The 17,584-nt window shown below is 39.4% G+C and overlaps 1 protein-coding gene across 4 annotated transcripts in view; it reads right to left on the bottom strand.

The window, feature by feature from the left end:
• Nucleotides 1-17,584, bottom strand: part of TADA2A (transcriptional adaptor 2A) — a 46,235-nt gene that overhangs the window by 11,275 nt on the left and 17,376 nt on the right. For all 4 annotated transcript variants that reach the window (XM_027516916.1, XM_027516919.1, XM_027516918.1 and 1 more), the window contains exons 5-10: nt 14,433-14,524; nt 12,400-12,557; nt 11,266-11,354; nt 10,013-10,085; nt 3,658-3,721; nt 2,307-2,350 (exon numbers count right to left, since the gene is read on the bottom strand). In XM_027516916.1, coding sequence (XP_027372717.1) covers nt 2,307-2,350; nt 3,658-3,721; nt 10,013-10,085; nt 11,266-11,354; nt 12,400-12,557; nt 14,433-14,524 — 520 coding nt within the window. The remainder of the gene's footprint in view (nt 1-2,306; nt 2,351-3,657; nt 3,722-10,012; nt 10,086-11,265; nt 11,355-12,399; nt 12,558-14,432; nt 14,525-17,584) is intronic.

The raw sequence follows: 17,584 nt of genomic DNA, 5'->3' as shown, positions 1-17,584 counted from the left end.
TAAGAGTAAGGTCAAAGTTAGCAATCACTTAAAAATCATTATAGGTTTATTTTCATCATGCAATATTAATGTCTTGTTTGTTAGCGCCCCCACGATGCAAAATAAAGGTGTCACTTTCTGTTAATTCTTTCCATAAAAATATTTTCACAACCCGATGATTACAGTTATATTATGTTTAATATATAATTCTGAAACACAATCCTATTCAGTTTTGGAAAACGATCCACTAATATTCAGGTTTTAATTAATACACTAATTTAAAAAACATTTCTCATGCTAGTGTTATTGACTATATATTACTGGTTTGAGACTCTTAGTATACAACAGAATTGCCTTGAAGACTTTAAAAAAATAGATGCTGGAGCTCTACCTCCAGAGATTCTGACTTAATCAGAGGTGACTGTTGGGCATCATAAATTTTTAAAGCTCCCTCAGTTCAGTCGCTCAGTCGTGTCCGACTCTTTGCAACCCAATGAATTGCAGCACGCCAGGCCTCCCTGTCCATCACCAGCTCCCGGAGTTCACCCAAACTCATGTCCATCGAGTTGGTGATGCCATCCAGCCATCTCATCCTCTGTCGTCCCCTTCTCCTCCTGCCCCCAATCCCTCCCAGCATCAGTCTTTTCCAATGAGTCAACTCTTCGCATGAGGTGGCCAAAGTATTGGAGTTTCACCTTTAGCATCAGTCCTTTCAAAGAACACCCAGGACTGATTTCCTTTAGAATGGACTGGCTGGATCTCCTAGCAGTCCAAGGGACTCTCAAGAGTCTTCTCCAACACCACAGTTCAAAAGCATCAATTCTTTGGCGCTCAGCTTTCTTCACAGTCCAACTCTCACATCCATACATAACCACTGGAAAAACCATAGCCTTGACTAGACGGACCTTTGTTGGCAAAGTAATGTCTCTGCTTTTCAATATGCTGTCTAGGTTGGTCATAACTTTCCTTCCAAGGAGTAAGCGTCTTTTAATTTCATGGCTGCAATCACCATCTGCAGGGATTTTGGAGCCCAGAAAAATAAAGTCAGCCACTGTTTCCCCATCTATTTCCCATGAAGTGATGGGACCAGATGCCATGATATTCGTTTTCTGAATGTTGAGCTTTAAGTCAACTTTTTCACTCTCCTCTTTCACTTTCATCAAGAGGCCCTTTAGTTCCTCTTCACTTTCTGCCATAAGGGGGGTGTCATCTGCATATATGAGGTTATTGATATTTCTCCCGGCAATCTTGATTCCAGCTTGTGCTTCTTCCAGCCCAGCATTTCTCATGATGTACTCTGCATAGAAGTTAAATAAGCAGGCTGACAATATACAGCCTTGACGTACTCCTTTTCCTATGTGGAACCAGTCTGTTGTTCCATGTCCAGTTCTTTTTTTTTTTTTTTGCGACCCCATGGACTGTAGCCTACCAGGCTCCTCAGTCCATGGAATTTTCCAGGCAAGAATACTGGAGTGGGTTGCCATTTCCTTCTCCCCATGTCCAGTTCTAACTGTTGCTTCCTGACCTGCATATAGGTTTCTCAAGAGGCAGGTCAGGTGGTCTGGTGTTCCCTTCTCCTTTCAGAATTTTCACAGTTTATTGTGATCCACACAGTCAAAGGCTTTGGCATCGTCAATAAAGCAGAAATACATGTTTTTCTGGAACTCTCTTGCTTTTTCCATGATCCAGCAGATATTGGCAATTTGATTTCTGGTTCCTCTGTCTTTTCTAAAACCAGCTTGAACATCTGGAAGTTCACGGTTCATGTATTGCTGAAACCTGGCTTGGAGAATTTGGAAAATTACTTTACTAGCGTGTCAGATGAGTACAATTGTGCGGTAGTTTGAGCATTCTTTGGCACTGTCTTTCTTTGGGATTGGAATGAAAACTGACCTTTTCCAGTCCTGTGGTCACTGCTGACTTTTCCAAATTTACTGGCATATTGAGTGCAGCACTTTCACAGCATCATCTTCCAGGATTTTGAAACAGCTCAACTGGAATTCCATCACCTCCATTAGCTTTGTTCGTAGTGAGGCGTTCTAAAGCCCACTTGACTTTACATTCCAGGATGTCTGGCTCTAGGTGAGTGATCACACCATCGTGATTATCTGAGTCGTGAAGATCTTTTTTGTACAGTTCTTCTGTGTATTCTTACCACCTCTTCTTAATATCTTCTGCTTCTGTTAGATCCATACCATTTCTGTCCTTTATCAAGCCCTAGTGATGCTAATATGCAACATGGATTAAGAACTACTGCCACAAATGATTTAAAACTATTCAATAATGATGGGAAAATTTTTAAATTAAAGAAAAATGCTAATACTTACATTGAAACTTCCTAAGGTTGATTAATCCATGGTCTCTTATAATTCTAGAATGAAAAGAATAATTATCTATGATAATTAATTTCACATTTAACAATATCTTCCACAAGCAGCTTTCATTAGGCACCGTAAACACTACGAGGGGGAGTATCGAGGTCCAGAGAAGCCACTCCTCTCACAGTTCTGCAGCTCACTGAGTCACTAACACAATTTTAAGCTCTCAAGTATCATGCGTTTTTCCTCCCCTTGGGCAGTAACTATTTGCTGGATGAATCAATGAGCACCCACAAATACTGAAAAACCCGTTGTCTGTAACTTAGATGAAACAGAAGGGAATCTGTCCATGGCATAAAAATTATCTATTCAGCTTTAGGGAAATGCTGAGAATAACCATTTAAGGGAAATCTGTTAATGATGAAGGGTGCCATGATCACACACTCAATGTTTACAACTGTACATTCACAGAATGCCTTGAAGCTATTTGAAATAAATTGTGTGCATGTTTAATGGAAGGGCATCATAAAACACAAGATCTAATAGCGACCTCGACAACTGAGTTCTACAATACTGTCTAGTTCTAATTGCATTAAGCAGAACAGAATTTAGGTAAACCATGCAGAGTTCCATGTCTGGAACCTTTGATTTCTATTGAAACCTAGCAATGAAGCTTCTCTCAAGAACAGCTGAATAATCTTCAGCGCTCACTGGAAGCTAACTCCAGATATGCAGAGAGTAAGTTTTACTTCAGATCATGTCTTGGTCCCTCCAGAGTGTCTCATAAGTCCTATTTCTTTTTCTCATTGTGTTGTCACCATGTCTCTAGTTAGTAACATGCCTACGCATATATACACACACACCTGCGAGTACCCTTCTCTGAACTGTTAAAGTCTCTGTAATCCAACAGAGATCTGCGATCCATAATTTCTCAGTCTGAATGTATGGTTTTTGTTCTGTTGCAAAGAGAAGGAGAAATCAAGAGTGCCTAAAACTTGCTCATGATTCCTTTGAAATCCTTTTAGATAAAAGATTTCTCATAAAAACTCAGCAGTCAGAATGGAGCACTAGAAAAAGCATAACAACTTAATAATATCTTGAATTTTTCTTGTTGCTTTTTTCCTTAAAAGAACATACCCATATTATTCATTGGTCATAACATTAAGAAAGGAGGAGGTAAAAAAGGCAAAAAAAGGAGAGGTAATATTTACCTTTAACAGATGGAAAAATTGAGAGTCAAGAAAGTTAAGGGTATTCCTCAAGGTCATAAGATAAGCCACAAGTGGGAACTTGATCTTACAGGCTATATGTGGTCAAAAGTCCAAAGGCAAAAGAAGGCAGGACGGTTTCCCAGACTTACTTTTTTCGTCTTTGTCGCTCCTTTAACCTGGAATGATAGATATCCACTACAGCCATCTTCAGAGCTATAAACAAACAAACACCTACATATAAATATAGCCAAGGCAAGAAGAAATCTTTTGCCCAAGCTGTTTTTAACCTCGTATTGCTCACTACTCCACATTCACTGGTCTAAGAAATCTGTCTCCTGGAAACAAAAAAAAAATCCTAGGATACTGAATTTCTCAATCAGTAAATTACAGTGAAATTCTTTTTCCTAAGTATATGTTTACAAGGGATTACCCTATGGATAACAAAATCTGCTTTCTACTAAACATCTACTTTGCATGCCTTGCTATGTATATTAACTTTCATATAACAGTTCAACAAGGAGTCTGAACTTTGGTAAAACATGGGCTAGAAATTACACATATCAGAGTTTCAGATTAGGAGAGAGAAATACTGAAATCTAACATGCTGGGCTATAAGCAGATGCACTATAGCCGTATACAACTTCAGTCGCTGGGAAATGATCAGGAATACTTTATCCAGGCCATCCTCCCTTGGGTCTGAGATAAAAATAACAAATTCTAGCTGGATGATCTGAAGAGAGAACTGAATGCAGTATTTTTTAAACTTCAGTTATTTAAAAAAAAAAAAAAAGTATTGGGTATCAGAGATTTGTTGTCATTCATTTCTAACAAGTTCAAAAATTTAAACAGCACTGCTTCATTTTTCCTCATCACCACCCACAAACTAAAAATAATTCAATAATATCAGGTCCAAGATTTAAGGCAATGGATCTCAAACCTTTTTTTCAGGTTGCAGAACTCTTTCTCTATATGAACTCTTTCTTGATTTATACGTATTTCTTATAGAAGCATAGATATCACAGAATGCCCAGACCCTACCGGTGTTTCCTAATACACCTGCTGTGGAATGACAGGTCCTAGAATGCTGCGCTGGGGGGAGACAGGCTTTACGTAAGTCTATGGTGGAAGTGGCAGGAGAATGGGTAGGAGACAATTTGTTTTTGACATGCACTACAACCAAATACCGGAGAAGGCAATGGCACCCCACTCCAGTACTCTTGCCTGGAAAATCCCATGGATGGAGGGGCCTGGTGGGCTGCAGTCCATGGGGTTGCTAGGAATCGGACACGACTGAGCGACTTCACTTTATTTTTTCACGTTCATGCATTGGAGAAGGAAATGGCAACCCACTCCAGTGTTCTTGCCTGGAGAATCCCAGGGACGGGGGAGCCTGGTGGGCTGCCGTCTATGGGTCGCACAGAGTTGGACATGACTGAAGCAACTTAGCAGCAGCAGCAGCACAACCAAATACAAGTTTTAGCGTGGACTCTACCTTCCTTCTTAGGAGAAAGAGAATTAAGAAGTCAACAGTTCAAGGCAGAAAGAGAAGGAAACAGAACAAATAAGCAAACAGGTAAAGAGCTAACATACACTGAGTATTTATCATGTTCCAGGCTCTTTAGGTGCCTTATCTCATTTATCCACTGAATAACAAGATGAGTTCAGTAGGAAACAAACTACTAGAAAATCCAGTGGGGAGGTTAGTGCTAATTTTGACAAAATAGTTCTGTAATTTTTCTAATATACTAACATATCATGTTGTTTCCTAAGATTTGTGTGGGAAAGAATTAAAACAGGAAAAAAAACTGAAGAGACTGTGTTACAAAAGCCTCTATAAATAAATCCTGCTGATAAACGGTTCTGGTGCTTGATCAATTCAGTAGTGGAAGCTTGTACAACCAGCTCTGGAGAACAAAGGGGAGAAAGGGAACACAGGTCAACAAATGCAAGGAGAAATGGAATTCTCCCAGGGAAAAAATTTCACAGCTGAAGCTCTCTCTTGTCTTGATGAAGCACACTCGGATCGCAACAACTGATTATAAGGTCTTAACTGCATGAAAAACCCAGGGAGGATACAGCACAGCAGGCAGAACAGAAATGAGAAGGAGACACTGAATGAAGGACAATCACAGGTTCACACTCTTCTTAAAAAGTGACTGGAGAGTTGAGTAGAGTAGGCACACAAAGACCCAGAGCTCCTTAAAAACCAACCAACCAACCCAAACCACCCATAACCTCTCCACTGCTGCCAGGCCTCTGAAATCCCAGTCTTGGGGGATGACTAGTCTCCCTGTGATTACACTCGGGACTGATAACAAAGTCTCCAAATGGCTGCCTTAAAATATTGCAAGAAGTGGGCAGCAGTCAGAGGCAGCTCCTTCCCACTGCAGTGTATTTCTAACACTGTTCAAAATAGCTGGCAACATGTTTCTGTTTTCCTGACAGAAGGCACTTACTGCTTTCTTGGCAGGAAAAGCAACTCAGAGGCCTTAACTCTGGGGAAACCAATCAAGCAAGCACACGAGCACAAACCTGTGAATCAGGTATTCCCCAGAATGAAGCTTCTTAAAAGTCATTCCCCTGCCCTGAAGCTTTTGGCTGAGATGGACACAATCGGGGCTATGAAAAAAGGATGACTGTGTGACCTCATGGTCAAAGTCAGCAACCAGGAAGCCTGAAGCAAGTCACTTCACTCCTTTGTACATTTCCCTGAAGGCAGAATGGGAAAATGACTATTTCCACTTCTCAGGAATGTGATTAAGTCATAGATTATAAAAAATGTGAAATCTAAAAAGAAAAAAAAGGTTCAAGATGGTAGATACCGTAAGTCTAGTAGTATTAAGAGCACAGATGAATGAAGCACAGTAGTATTACGAGCTTGAGATGGCTCTGCCACTTGCAGGTTATAACTTGACCTTGATATTTCCACTCCTCAATTTCCCCATCTACAAAATGGGCATAGGAATGCCCAACTCAAAGAGCTTTGTGAGGATTAAGTGAGTTCACACGTATCAAGAACTTAAACGGTACCTGGCAAACAGAGAGTGCTGTATGTATTAATTATCATTATTTACAGCCTTTAACAGTTAGAAGATCAGAGGTCCAGCCTGGTCACTGTGCCTACTCACCTATCTATTGGCAGTTTCTTTCCCTTGATGGTGATTTGGCTGCTTTGTGCTTAGGACTGTTTAGACATAAATACCATTGAGACTGAAAACTGCTGTTTAGTTGCTCTGTCGTGTTCAACTCTTGTGCGACTCCATGGACAGAGAGCCCACCAGGCTCCTCTGTCCATAGGATTTCCCAGGCAAGAATACTGGAGCAGGTTGCCATTGACTGCTCCAGGGGATCTTCCCAACCCAAGGACTGAACCCACATCTCCTGCACTGGCAGGCGGATTCTTTCCCCCTGAGCCACCTGGGAGGACCAAAGGCTGACAATACGACCAAAGAAAGAAAACCGGGGGCGTGGAGGCGAACATGCCCGTATCTGATCAAGAAGTTTTGCTGACATTAGCTTTCCAAATAGAGGGAGAGTAAATTTCTCTGGTGTGCAATCCTGAGAAGTGCTGAGAACACAGACCCAATACAGAGAAAGGAGCTCATGACAACTCCTGCTTGCCCAGGTTACTGGCTGGCAATGATTAGAAGATGCTGTGCTAAGGCTTACCACCTGGAAAACTCTGACAAAGACCAGTCCACAAATTTAGGAGAGATTTTCCCAATAAAAGCAGATGGGGAGCAACGTTCCCCGAGGAAAAGGGAAATGCGCTGTGTGTCACCACTGGCGTCTCACAACACCCTGTGACACAGGGGCACTGAGTTATGGGTCTTCTGCATCTCCCTCTCTAGGCCAATAATCTCAATGAAGTGTGAGGAGGTTTCATTTAGCGATCCCAGAACTTCCTTACTGTCTTCCCCAGACATTACTTCACAGGCAGTATCTTTTGGGGCCCGTTCTGAAAGATATTTGGTATGGCTGGAATGTAACCATCTATTCCTCCATTGTGTCCTAGGCCTCTATAATGGAACATTTGAACCTCCTTTATTAGACGAATTGCATCAATCATAGCAAAAGTCTTGGGAAAGAAGAAGAGCTTGGTGGCATCACCCAGTCTTCTAGATGCCTGGCAACAGGATACAAAACCCAGCCAAACAATTTACTTCCTTCTAGTAGTTGTGAGTGAGGAAATATAAAAGGAATGTTATAAATGCTCAGTAATATTAAGAGTGTAATAGTATAATGAAATGGTAATAACATCAATCTGAATTATGAACCCTCTTCCATTGGAGACATTCACCCTGACTAGTCAGTGTCATCCTTCTTTGTTGGCCCTGGACATAAAGAAATAGCAAGCAGGATTCCAAGTGACTCAGAAGCAAGCCCGAGGTTGAATCACTGTCCTGATCTGCAGAAAACAGGTGCCCCCCTCTCTGCTCTGGGTGTGCATATAAAGCTCCTTCTCATTTCTCCCTGCTCTCCTTAGGCTCCTAGGCCCCTGCACTTGAGTGTTCTGGGAGAAACCGCTCAGCTCAAGGGCAATATGCCCCACTGGACAGTGGGGCCGTGCTGCCAGAGGAGGAATATGAGAACTCAGAGCCATCGACAAAGCATCCCTTTGATCTCCAGTCCTGCCAACCCTCTCGATGATGTCATCACCTTTCAAAAAGCACCCATCTAAACATCTTATAGTTCAGTACTAGACACGGAGGGAAAGCGGAGGCAGAGATTATTACAGTTTTAATTAAAACTACTTATGTATAACAATAACTGAAGCTTCAGTTGTAGTTTGAATGAATTAGAATCAAGTAACTTAAAAGGCTACAGAATCTGTAGAAAGAACACAAATAACTAAAGTATGCTATTGGTTTGAAATGCTAACTAAAATAAAACTTGCTAATCAATTGCTTCTTTTTGATTTTTTTTTCCCTTTGCCCCACTTAATTATAGAAAGGACCATAAATGCACCAGAAGAAACTGCAAATCCTGCTTTCACAAAGAATGCAGAGTAAAATGAAACACCAACCATTACTATAGTTTTCTTAATAATGTTGAGGCTTAAGAATGAAGACCTTGGACTAAGGCCTAGAGATGTGATTTAGCAAGTCCTTTACATAGTTGAGACGTTATTGACATTAGAGATTTTGACTTTCAGAAGTTCAGTACCTCTGAATAGCATCTAAAAAAATGATACTTATAAAACTGCTTTTTTGCATTCTGGATAAGAATGATACAAGCCAGGAAATAATACCATTTTAATTAAAGTTGGCATGTATGAGGAGAAATACTGAATGGCAATCTGCACACTACCTTCAAGGGGACACCATCATGAGGTGAGAACAGACAATAACATGAGTTACCAGGGTTGAAAAGCAGAGATTGACATGGAAGACTGAACAAGTACAATGGCTCCAGTGAACACTAAAGTAGTTTGCCTTCAAGCTTTCCTCTTTTAGTTCAATCTGCGTCACTTTGACTTTCCCTTGAAGTTGTGTGGGAGAAAAGGAGAGAAATGAAATTTTGCAAAGAAAACTGTTCAAGAAGCATGTAGAGAAAAAATTCTAAAGGTAAAATTTTTATGAGGACTCTTTCTTGGTCCCAGATCTGGTGTAACAAATACCTAGACAGCTGTTCTATGAAGGTAAGAGTAAAATTTCCCCTTCAAGGGACAGAGGACCAGTTAATGCAACCTGAAAACTCGATTTATAAATCAACAAGGAGTCTAACTTGCCCGTCCTACGTGGCATATACAGTTAAGAGAAATAACAAAGATGTTGTTTAGGAAATATAGAATCCAAGGGATTCACCTACTACATACATCATCCTTAATTCTGGACTGAAATGAAACAGAAGATTTGGGATTATTTTAAAGACATAGTTCATTGAAAATGGAAAGAAAGGGAAAAAAAGATATTCCAATAAAAGTCTAACCATCCACTTTTAAGAGTCCTACTGACATTAAGCATTTACTTATAACAAGAGTTAGTAAATCAGGCTAATCTTAAGAATTTAGAAGTGCTAAAAATCCAACAGTTCTGAGAAAGAAGAAATTTTCAGTCTTGGTCTAAAAACTCTTGAACTTCCATTCTTTTCCCCTGCTATGGGAAATGTGGGGTAACAAATTACAATGAACATTTAGTATCAGTAGTTGCTGTTGAAGTCCCAGGTTTTCACCCTGATTCCTTTTCTTTTAAGGAGGCAGTGAGGACCATTTAACCAATTACCTCAGCATAGGCTTGTCTCAATTAAAAGAAAGCTCACATAGTCCAAGGGATGGGATATTCCCAACTACCATTATATGATCAACATTCTCACCATCGTCACAAATGACCTTCTCATTATGGTCAAATCCTGGCAACATGATATGTTCAGCATCTTAACCACTATACTTTCAGTCCCATAAGGGGCAGGAGACTATCTTATTCATTCTTACATTCCTAGCAGCCAGCACAGTCACATTACAGGTCGCAATCAATAGAAACACTTATTGAAATAAAATGTTACCGTGTAAAATGTCCGAGTCATCTTCGACAAAATCAATATCTCTCAAGTCCCACTCCGCATAATTGTCAAACTCCTGTTTGGGGAAAAAAATTCCCACCTCAGATCCATCAGCTTTGAGTAATGCCTTTATAGGAGCCATGCTTTAAAAGCAAACAGCAAATATACAAGCACTTGTTAAAAAGTACTGAATGGGGTACAAGGCCAGGATAACTGCTGTAAGTAATAAATCATGGGAAAAATCTGAGAGGCTTTCAGGCAATAGTGACAGCAAAAAAATGAGAAAGCTGTGAGTCCAGGAATAAATATTTGATTCTAAAAGTAGTCTATTCATAAAATGTAAATCAAGAAAATCTCACTCTGACTAGTCCTTCAAGTATTTAGGTAAGAAAATTGTGTGCATTAATTCATCTACCTTTCTACCACCTTCTGAGGACTCTATTTATTCCAGAATATTGGTTATACAGCTCAGTGGGTAGATTTGTTCATATTCTGTTCAATGAGTACAATCTGCAGGGGTGGTGTCTATGAGGGAGCTCTACAACAGCAGCTGCCAAAAACAAAACGCTGACCTGGGTGTGGCCAGCAAAATTGTTTATAGTTTGCTAAACTTTAATTACCTCCAGGAGTGCTATAATTGTGGATGAGGTGGTAAACCAAGAGACGTGTGACTACATTCACATGGCTTTATGGCTGCAAGAACATGTAGCTTTTCCACACATTCATCATTCTTTATACACTTGTGAATATAATACAAAAGATAGCAAACTACAGCCTCTAGACCAAATTTAGCCCACTGCCTATTTTTGTAAATAAAGTTTTACTGGTGCACCAGCATGCTCATTTGTTTACTATTATTATCTATGCTGCTTTTTGCATAATTATGGCAAAGTTTAGTTCCAACAGAGAATTTATGGTCTACAAAATCTAAAATATTTACTATCTGGACCTTAATAGAAAAGTTTCCCAACCCCCTGACACAATACAACCTTGGAACCCTCTAAGTGTGGAATGAGAATCAGACTATAGGAACCCTATACTTACTAAGGAAATGGGACTTAAGAAATAAGTTCTTGGTCTGAAGAATTTCTACCTTTCTAAAAAAAAAGTTTACAAATGAGAAAAGGCACTCAGATGGAGAAAATGAGACTGCCTAAGGCCCTACAAATTACAGTGTTTTGAAAAGCTTTTTAGTGGTGTGGAACCTATAGGTAAGAGATACGGCCTCATCCAAAACAAAAACAAGTTCCTCCTACCTCAATGAAATCTGCTCGAGCTGGCATGTATCCTGCCATGTCCCGAGAAAGCAAGGAGTCAAAGGTAGGTCGGGGAGGGTCATCTGCAGCTGAAAGAATTTTGAGTTTTTCTTAATAACTTAATAAAATACTAGCATAAAAAAAGTAACACAAAATTCTCACTTAGATTCTGAAATATTTTTATTTAGAGAAAGTGTCTGAGAGAATAAATAAAATTCAAAAGATTTTTATAAAGGAAAGTAAAAAAGTAAAGTATTATGGAAACAAACTGATTTCTTAAAAAAGAAATTAAGGGGACTTCCCTGGTGATCTAGTGGTTAAGACTGCATTTCCACTGCAAGGGACATGGGTTCGATTCCTGGTTGGGGAACTAAGACCCCACATGCTACAAAGGGCAGGGAAAAGAAAAAAAAAAAAGAAACAGATTTAGGGAATCCTCTAAGTAAATATGGAAAATTCCCTCTGCTTTTTACTTCCCTAATATAAAAGAAAATCAAGGATCTTTTCTTTAGCATTATAGAACTTAAGTATTTACCCTGTCTGCTTCAGCTCCCTTCTCAGTATCAATTTACAAATCCCATCCAACTGATAGGCAAAAACCCTACTGGATTTGGAGTGAGCTGGAATTGACTCACTAGTCCTGGGATCTCGCACAAATTATTTAACCTTTCTGAATTTCAGGTTCCTTGTGTGCAAAATCAAAGCACTTGGCTCTTTCTGTCTCACTGCATTGCCATGAGGAAGAAATGGTCTAAGCCATTTGAGAACAAAGTGCTAACATCCAAAGGGCTTATCCAAACAGGAGATAGCCCCAGGTTTTGAGTTAGTCACCTATGAAACTGTCTCCAGAAAGTATGAGGAAAGAGGCAGGGGAAAGAAAAATAATCATATCTCATTATTTGTGCCCTGGGAGTCATTCAGAAAAGATGTCCATTTATAATTCATCATGGGTTTGGTTATGTTTTGTTAGACCCATGAGTCCCTAAGTCACATGAGATTAAAAAAAAAAATTTGTTATAATTGCCACAACCAAGTGAACAAAAATAACAAATTGCTTCTTGGACTTAATACTGGGATGGTTAATTATAACGAGTTCAATACTGGACTCTCTTACTGATACAAGGAGGTACTCACAGTGAAATGGAATGGCTGTGTCAGCAGTTTTTGCCTCCTCTGCTTGCTTCAGGTTCAGCAGGGTAGATGCAAACAGAGGGTTATTGATGAAATGCTTCATATAGTGCTTCTCACACTCCTCCTTGGTCTTGGTGCACATCTGATTGGCTACATCCTGCCTAGAGTGTGGGAAGTGAGAAAAGGACGCAGAGTTTTCATTTATGCATAATGGTCAAAGTATGGTTTGTTCTTTCCATATTTTAAGTCCCACTGATATAATGTGTGGAACTTGATACCCACAAACTGATATGATGCAGCTATTGGCAGAACAGTGAGACAAATATAAACATAGTATTGGTATAATCTGATGTTTCAAATCCTGCTATTCCATGATAGAGGTGCCAATATCTAAAAAAGTCCTTTTCTTTCCACCAAAATAAGGAAGATTACTAGAAAATCCATGAATTTCCCTGTGAGCTAGGCTCTACTGAAAGAATTGCTATAATTAATAAGCCAGAACATTTATATTTGCATATTTTATAGTTTACAAAACACTTCATGTGAACAAACATTTCTTTACTAGAGCTCTCATGACAGACCAAGCTCTAAGCTGGAAATATGTACAACATAAGTGACATAAATGCTAGTATTAACTGTGTAGTGTATTTACTATCTCAGTTTCACAGATGGAAAAAATGAGGCCCAGAGGTTAACAAACTCGCTTAAGAACACAAAACACGAAGTGTTAAAGCCACTCAATCTGTACTGACAAACCCTGACTCCTGGCCCAGATGATGCAGAGGTAGAGGTGAAATCTCTCGAAGTCCCCTCTCAACCTCTCTTCCACGACACTTCACTTGTATCGTGCCTCCTAAGGCACGTGCCTCCACTTCACTTGCCTCCTAAGGCATACTATACTCTGATTCATGTACTTCAACCAACTGTACATACATGCTGATTCCCCTACTAGACTACAAGCTTCCTGAAGACAGGACACATTGTCATAACTCTTGGCTCCAGCATCCTCAGCACCAAGCTCAGTGCCTTACCCAGAGTGCAGAGAGAAACGATGGTCTTTGCTAAGGAAGGGGTACAGAGAGGAATAGCCCCTTTTAGACAAAAAATGAAAAACTAGGCCAAAGAAGACTAGCAAGAAAATGATCACTTTTTTTCTATCTTCTTTGATATTCCCATAGTAAACAAAATTTTATGATGCTTAATAAATATAAGCAAAATATGAATGGAACTGAAATCTCTTGCTTCAAGGCCCTGGACATAAGGGAGGCATATGTTGATATATTTTATCAACATCTGATAAAGAATATACTCTAGGAAGTCAGGACAAGGAAGAGCTACTTAGGAGTCCTCTTGCAACATTTGGTCATACGAAGTCGTTTTTTAACTTCCTAAGCTTCAGATTCTTCATGAACAAAATATATTCAATAATGCCTCTGCTATCTAGTTCATAAAAAGAAATCATCAGTTTGAAAGTACTCCAAAAAGGTAAAAATAAAAGTAGCAGTATCATTATTAAGCAGTGTCACCTCATAAGGCAACTGAACGTTGTTCAATTCTGCCATGCTAGGACTAAGCAAGTACATACAAGCTAAAACCAGAAAACGCGAATAGGCAGTCTATCAAATTTGAATCTCAGGCAAGCTGTGGCCATTAATCTGAAGTCTGACTCACTTAAATGACAAGGTCATCTATAGCCAAGAAAAGTTCATAAAACCAGAAAGGAAGAATAACTAATAGAGTCTATACTTCCCCACTATTCAGAGAGGAATAATCAACCTTCCGTGGTTTGATACGTCCAAAGTGGTCTTTTAAAGCTGGTCAGTCACAGACCACTAAACATCCTGTAGCCTTGTGAGGCATTTCAGCCTTGGAAAAACACGTGTAGAAGGGAAAAGGACTTGTCGCTAAGTCATGGGTCAAGAGAAAAGCAACATACGGCCCCTACCTCCTTTTTCTGAGGTTCCTCCTTTTAATTCAACAGCACTGTCTTTTTGGAGCCCGCTAGGGCAGGACAACCCCTCCTCCCAAGATCTTACCAATTTCCAAAGCCACAGTCCATCACAGCTTCTAAAAGAGCCATTTCTTCTTGAGCAGTCCAGCTGGGATCAAGAACAGGAAAATCTGAGGTCTGAGGAAGAAAAAGTTCTGCCTAAGAACAGATAGAGAAATAGAACCCAGCACCCCCAAACGTAATGCTAATTAAAATTAAGTCCGATAGCTGTCATTCCCATGGTGTTGAGAGACGCCTGAAGAACGTCCTCATTAGTTGTTCGCACTCCCCACCTCCAGTTCTACCATTAGGATCTCCAATAAATACTATCAACCACAAATGCCATTTAGCTCATGTAGAAAGACGTTTCTTAAACTTAGCACAAAGGTAGAGATAAGTATAATAATAAGTGTTCCCATTTAGTTAAGAGAGGAATACAAATGTGTATATTTCTATCTATTAAAATGCACGATTAAATCATATATTAGAACCAAAGTTACCTATTGGGGAGGGAGGGAGAAGACAGGATGGAAAGGACAAGGATAAAAGCTGGTCCTCTCTGAATATTCCTTTTTTGTAGACCTGACTTTGAAAACATAAATACTGTACACTATTAAATTTTATTTTTTTATTTTTATTTATTTATTTTTATTTTTTATTTTTCACCATTAAATTTTAAAATCACAAGAATCAAAAGTAATATGTAACAAATTAACCTATGGATTAATTTTAAGGCATAATCACAAAGAAAGAAGCAATCCCAGGTGATTTTAAAACACAATAATTTGACTATATATTTATCGTAGAATATACTTTAAAATGTAAAACAAACTGCCAAAAAAACCAAGTAGTGATTGACAACTATTGTTTTCAAACAGTGTTGGTAGAGTTATTCTGAGATTAGTATACGCTGATGTGGTGTGGGATAAAGCTGTCAAGTAACCGTACTGGTGTCACTGGACAGTGGGATTTGGGGCTTGGGGGAAAAAAAGATAGGTGATCTATGAGGTTATGTAAAACCATGTGGTCTTGTATTTGAAATGGAAGTTTTAGTATGAACTCATAATGTATTTTGTCTTAAAAGAAAAATTTCCAATACAGAGCACAACTAGTGATTACCAGTATGTATGTGGGGGGTAAAATATAGGGGTGAAGGAGTGGGAGGTACAAACCACTGGGTCTAAGATAGACTACAAAGATGTATTGTACAACACAAGGAACACAGCCAATGTTTTGTAATAACTGTAAATGAAGTGTAACCTTTAAAAACTGTGTAAGAAATTTCAAAAAAAAAAAAAACCCCAAAAAAACCTGTCCTAACACTGTTCAATGAAAAGATCTAGAAAAAATGACTAATCCAACAACAATGAACACTTCCAGTGCCCTGTGTGCGGTCTCTAAGTACAATTTTCCACTAAAGGAACCAGGGCTGTTTCAAGAAAAGACTCATTTTAGTTTTGGGGAGGAAATGTACAAGATGAGACTGGAAAATTTTGTTATACTGGAAAGCAAAGAAACTCTCAAAGAATATAAGGGTTACGTCAAAAGGATTCAGAGGTCAATTTGTAGAGGTTCCCACCAACCAAAAATGGAACATTTTGAACATTAAAGAGAACAACAATTGTAAAGGTTTAAAACATGCCAAACATTCTCAATGTCTAGAGGATGCCAGAGAAGGAACTCATACATTCAAAACTAGTAACAAAGGGAAATAATTTATCCTGCCTTTCTGTACAAACTTTACCTCAGTAAGGTGTTTCTTTTTACAGAATTATTTTAACCCCTAAATTAAAAGAAGTGATGGAATTAAAAGAGAACTTATGTATTCTGCAATCCTAGATGAACAAATCTAGACAATGATGGTGAATGAATCTGATATAGCCAATATATGTTACTACTAATTTGTAGGAAACTTCTGTAGAAGTCAGAGGAACATGTTAATCGGCAAAATCTAGACCGCGCGAACATCTATAAGACAAACAACGCAGGTTTTTAAACAATCAAACTATATGAAACAAGAAAAAGAGTGAGGGAGGGGTAGGAAGGAGAGGAAGAACCCATAGGATAAATATATAAGGTAACCAACCTAGAATAGTTAAAACAAAACAAAACAAATGTCACACAAGAGCCTGGGCTTCCCTGGTGGCTCAGCAGGTGAAGAATCTGTCTACAATGCAGGAGACACACAGGAGACATGGGTTCAATCCCTGGGTGGGGAAGACCCCCTGGAGAAGAAAATGGCAACCCACTCCAGTATTCTTGTCTGGGAAATCCCATGGACAGAGGAGCCTGGCAGGCTATAATCCATGGGGTTGCAAAGAGTTGGACACTTCCTGAGTACTTCCTAGCACACACGCACGCACACACACACGAGATCTTTAGGAATTCTCCTAGTGGTCCAGTGGCTAGGATTCTGCTCTCAACACAGGGGGTGCAATTTCAAACTCTGGTCAAGGAGCTGGCATGCTGCAACTAAGAGTTCGCATGCTGCAACGACGAGAGAAGATCCCCACAACTAAGACCCGGCAGGGCCAAATAAGTAAATAAATAGAAGAGCAATCCTTCAATCACACAGGTGTTTAGAAATTGTTCTATCTTCTGTTAATGACACACACACATAAAAAAACCTCTGTGGTCTGTCAAATTATATTACTAATAAGCAATACATTTTATCTGAGCACCTACTAGGAATATGCCTCACGTGAGGTACTATGAGATCCAAATGAGAAATTTCAGAGCTTGTATCTGTATTAAATTCAAAATAATCACTCAATCTGGAAAGTACCATAAATACAGGCAAATACAACAACTCGTAGTTGAAAAGCCTGTATTTATAAAAGTGTATTTTCTAATATTAATTAGCCCTCACCAATTTTACTATAAGATAAACCAGAAAGACTTTCTACACCAAAGCAAAATGGGCATAAAAGGCAGTTTTTCTTAAAGTTGAATCAGTGTTTCTCAATTTCTGAACCCAATCTTGGCCCTGCTGCTGCTAAGTCACTTCAGTTGTGTCTGACTCTGTGCGACCCCATAGACAACAGCCCACCAGGCTCCCCTGTCCCTGGGATTCTCCAGGCAAGAATACTGGAGTGGGTTGCCATTTCCGTCTCCAATGCATGAAAGTGAAAAGTGAAAGTAAAGTCGCTCAGTCGTGCCCGACTCTTAGCAACCCCATGGACTGCAGCCTACCAGGCT

This window comes from Bos indicus x Bos taurus, chromosome 19 (genome assembly GCF_003369695.1).
Source record: "Bos indicus x Bos taurus breed Angus x Brahman F1 hybrid chromosome 19, Bos_hybrid_MaternalHap_v2.0, whole genome shotgun sequence".
Classification (NCBI taxonomy): domain Eukaryota; kingdom Metazoa; phylum Chordata; class Mammalia; order Artiodactyla; family Bovidae; genus Bos; species Bos indicus x Bos taurus.
Note: the sequence above shows the minus strand (reverse complement) of the source record. Positions and strands in the feature narration are given on the sequence as shown.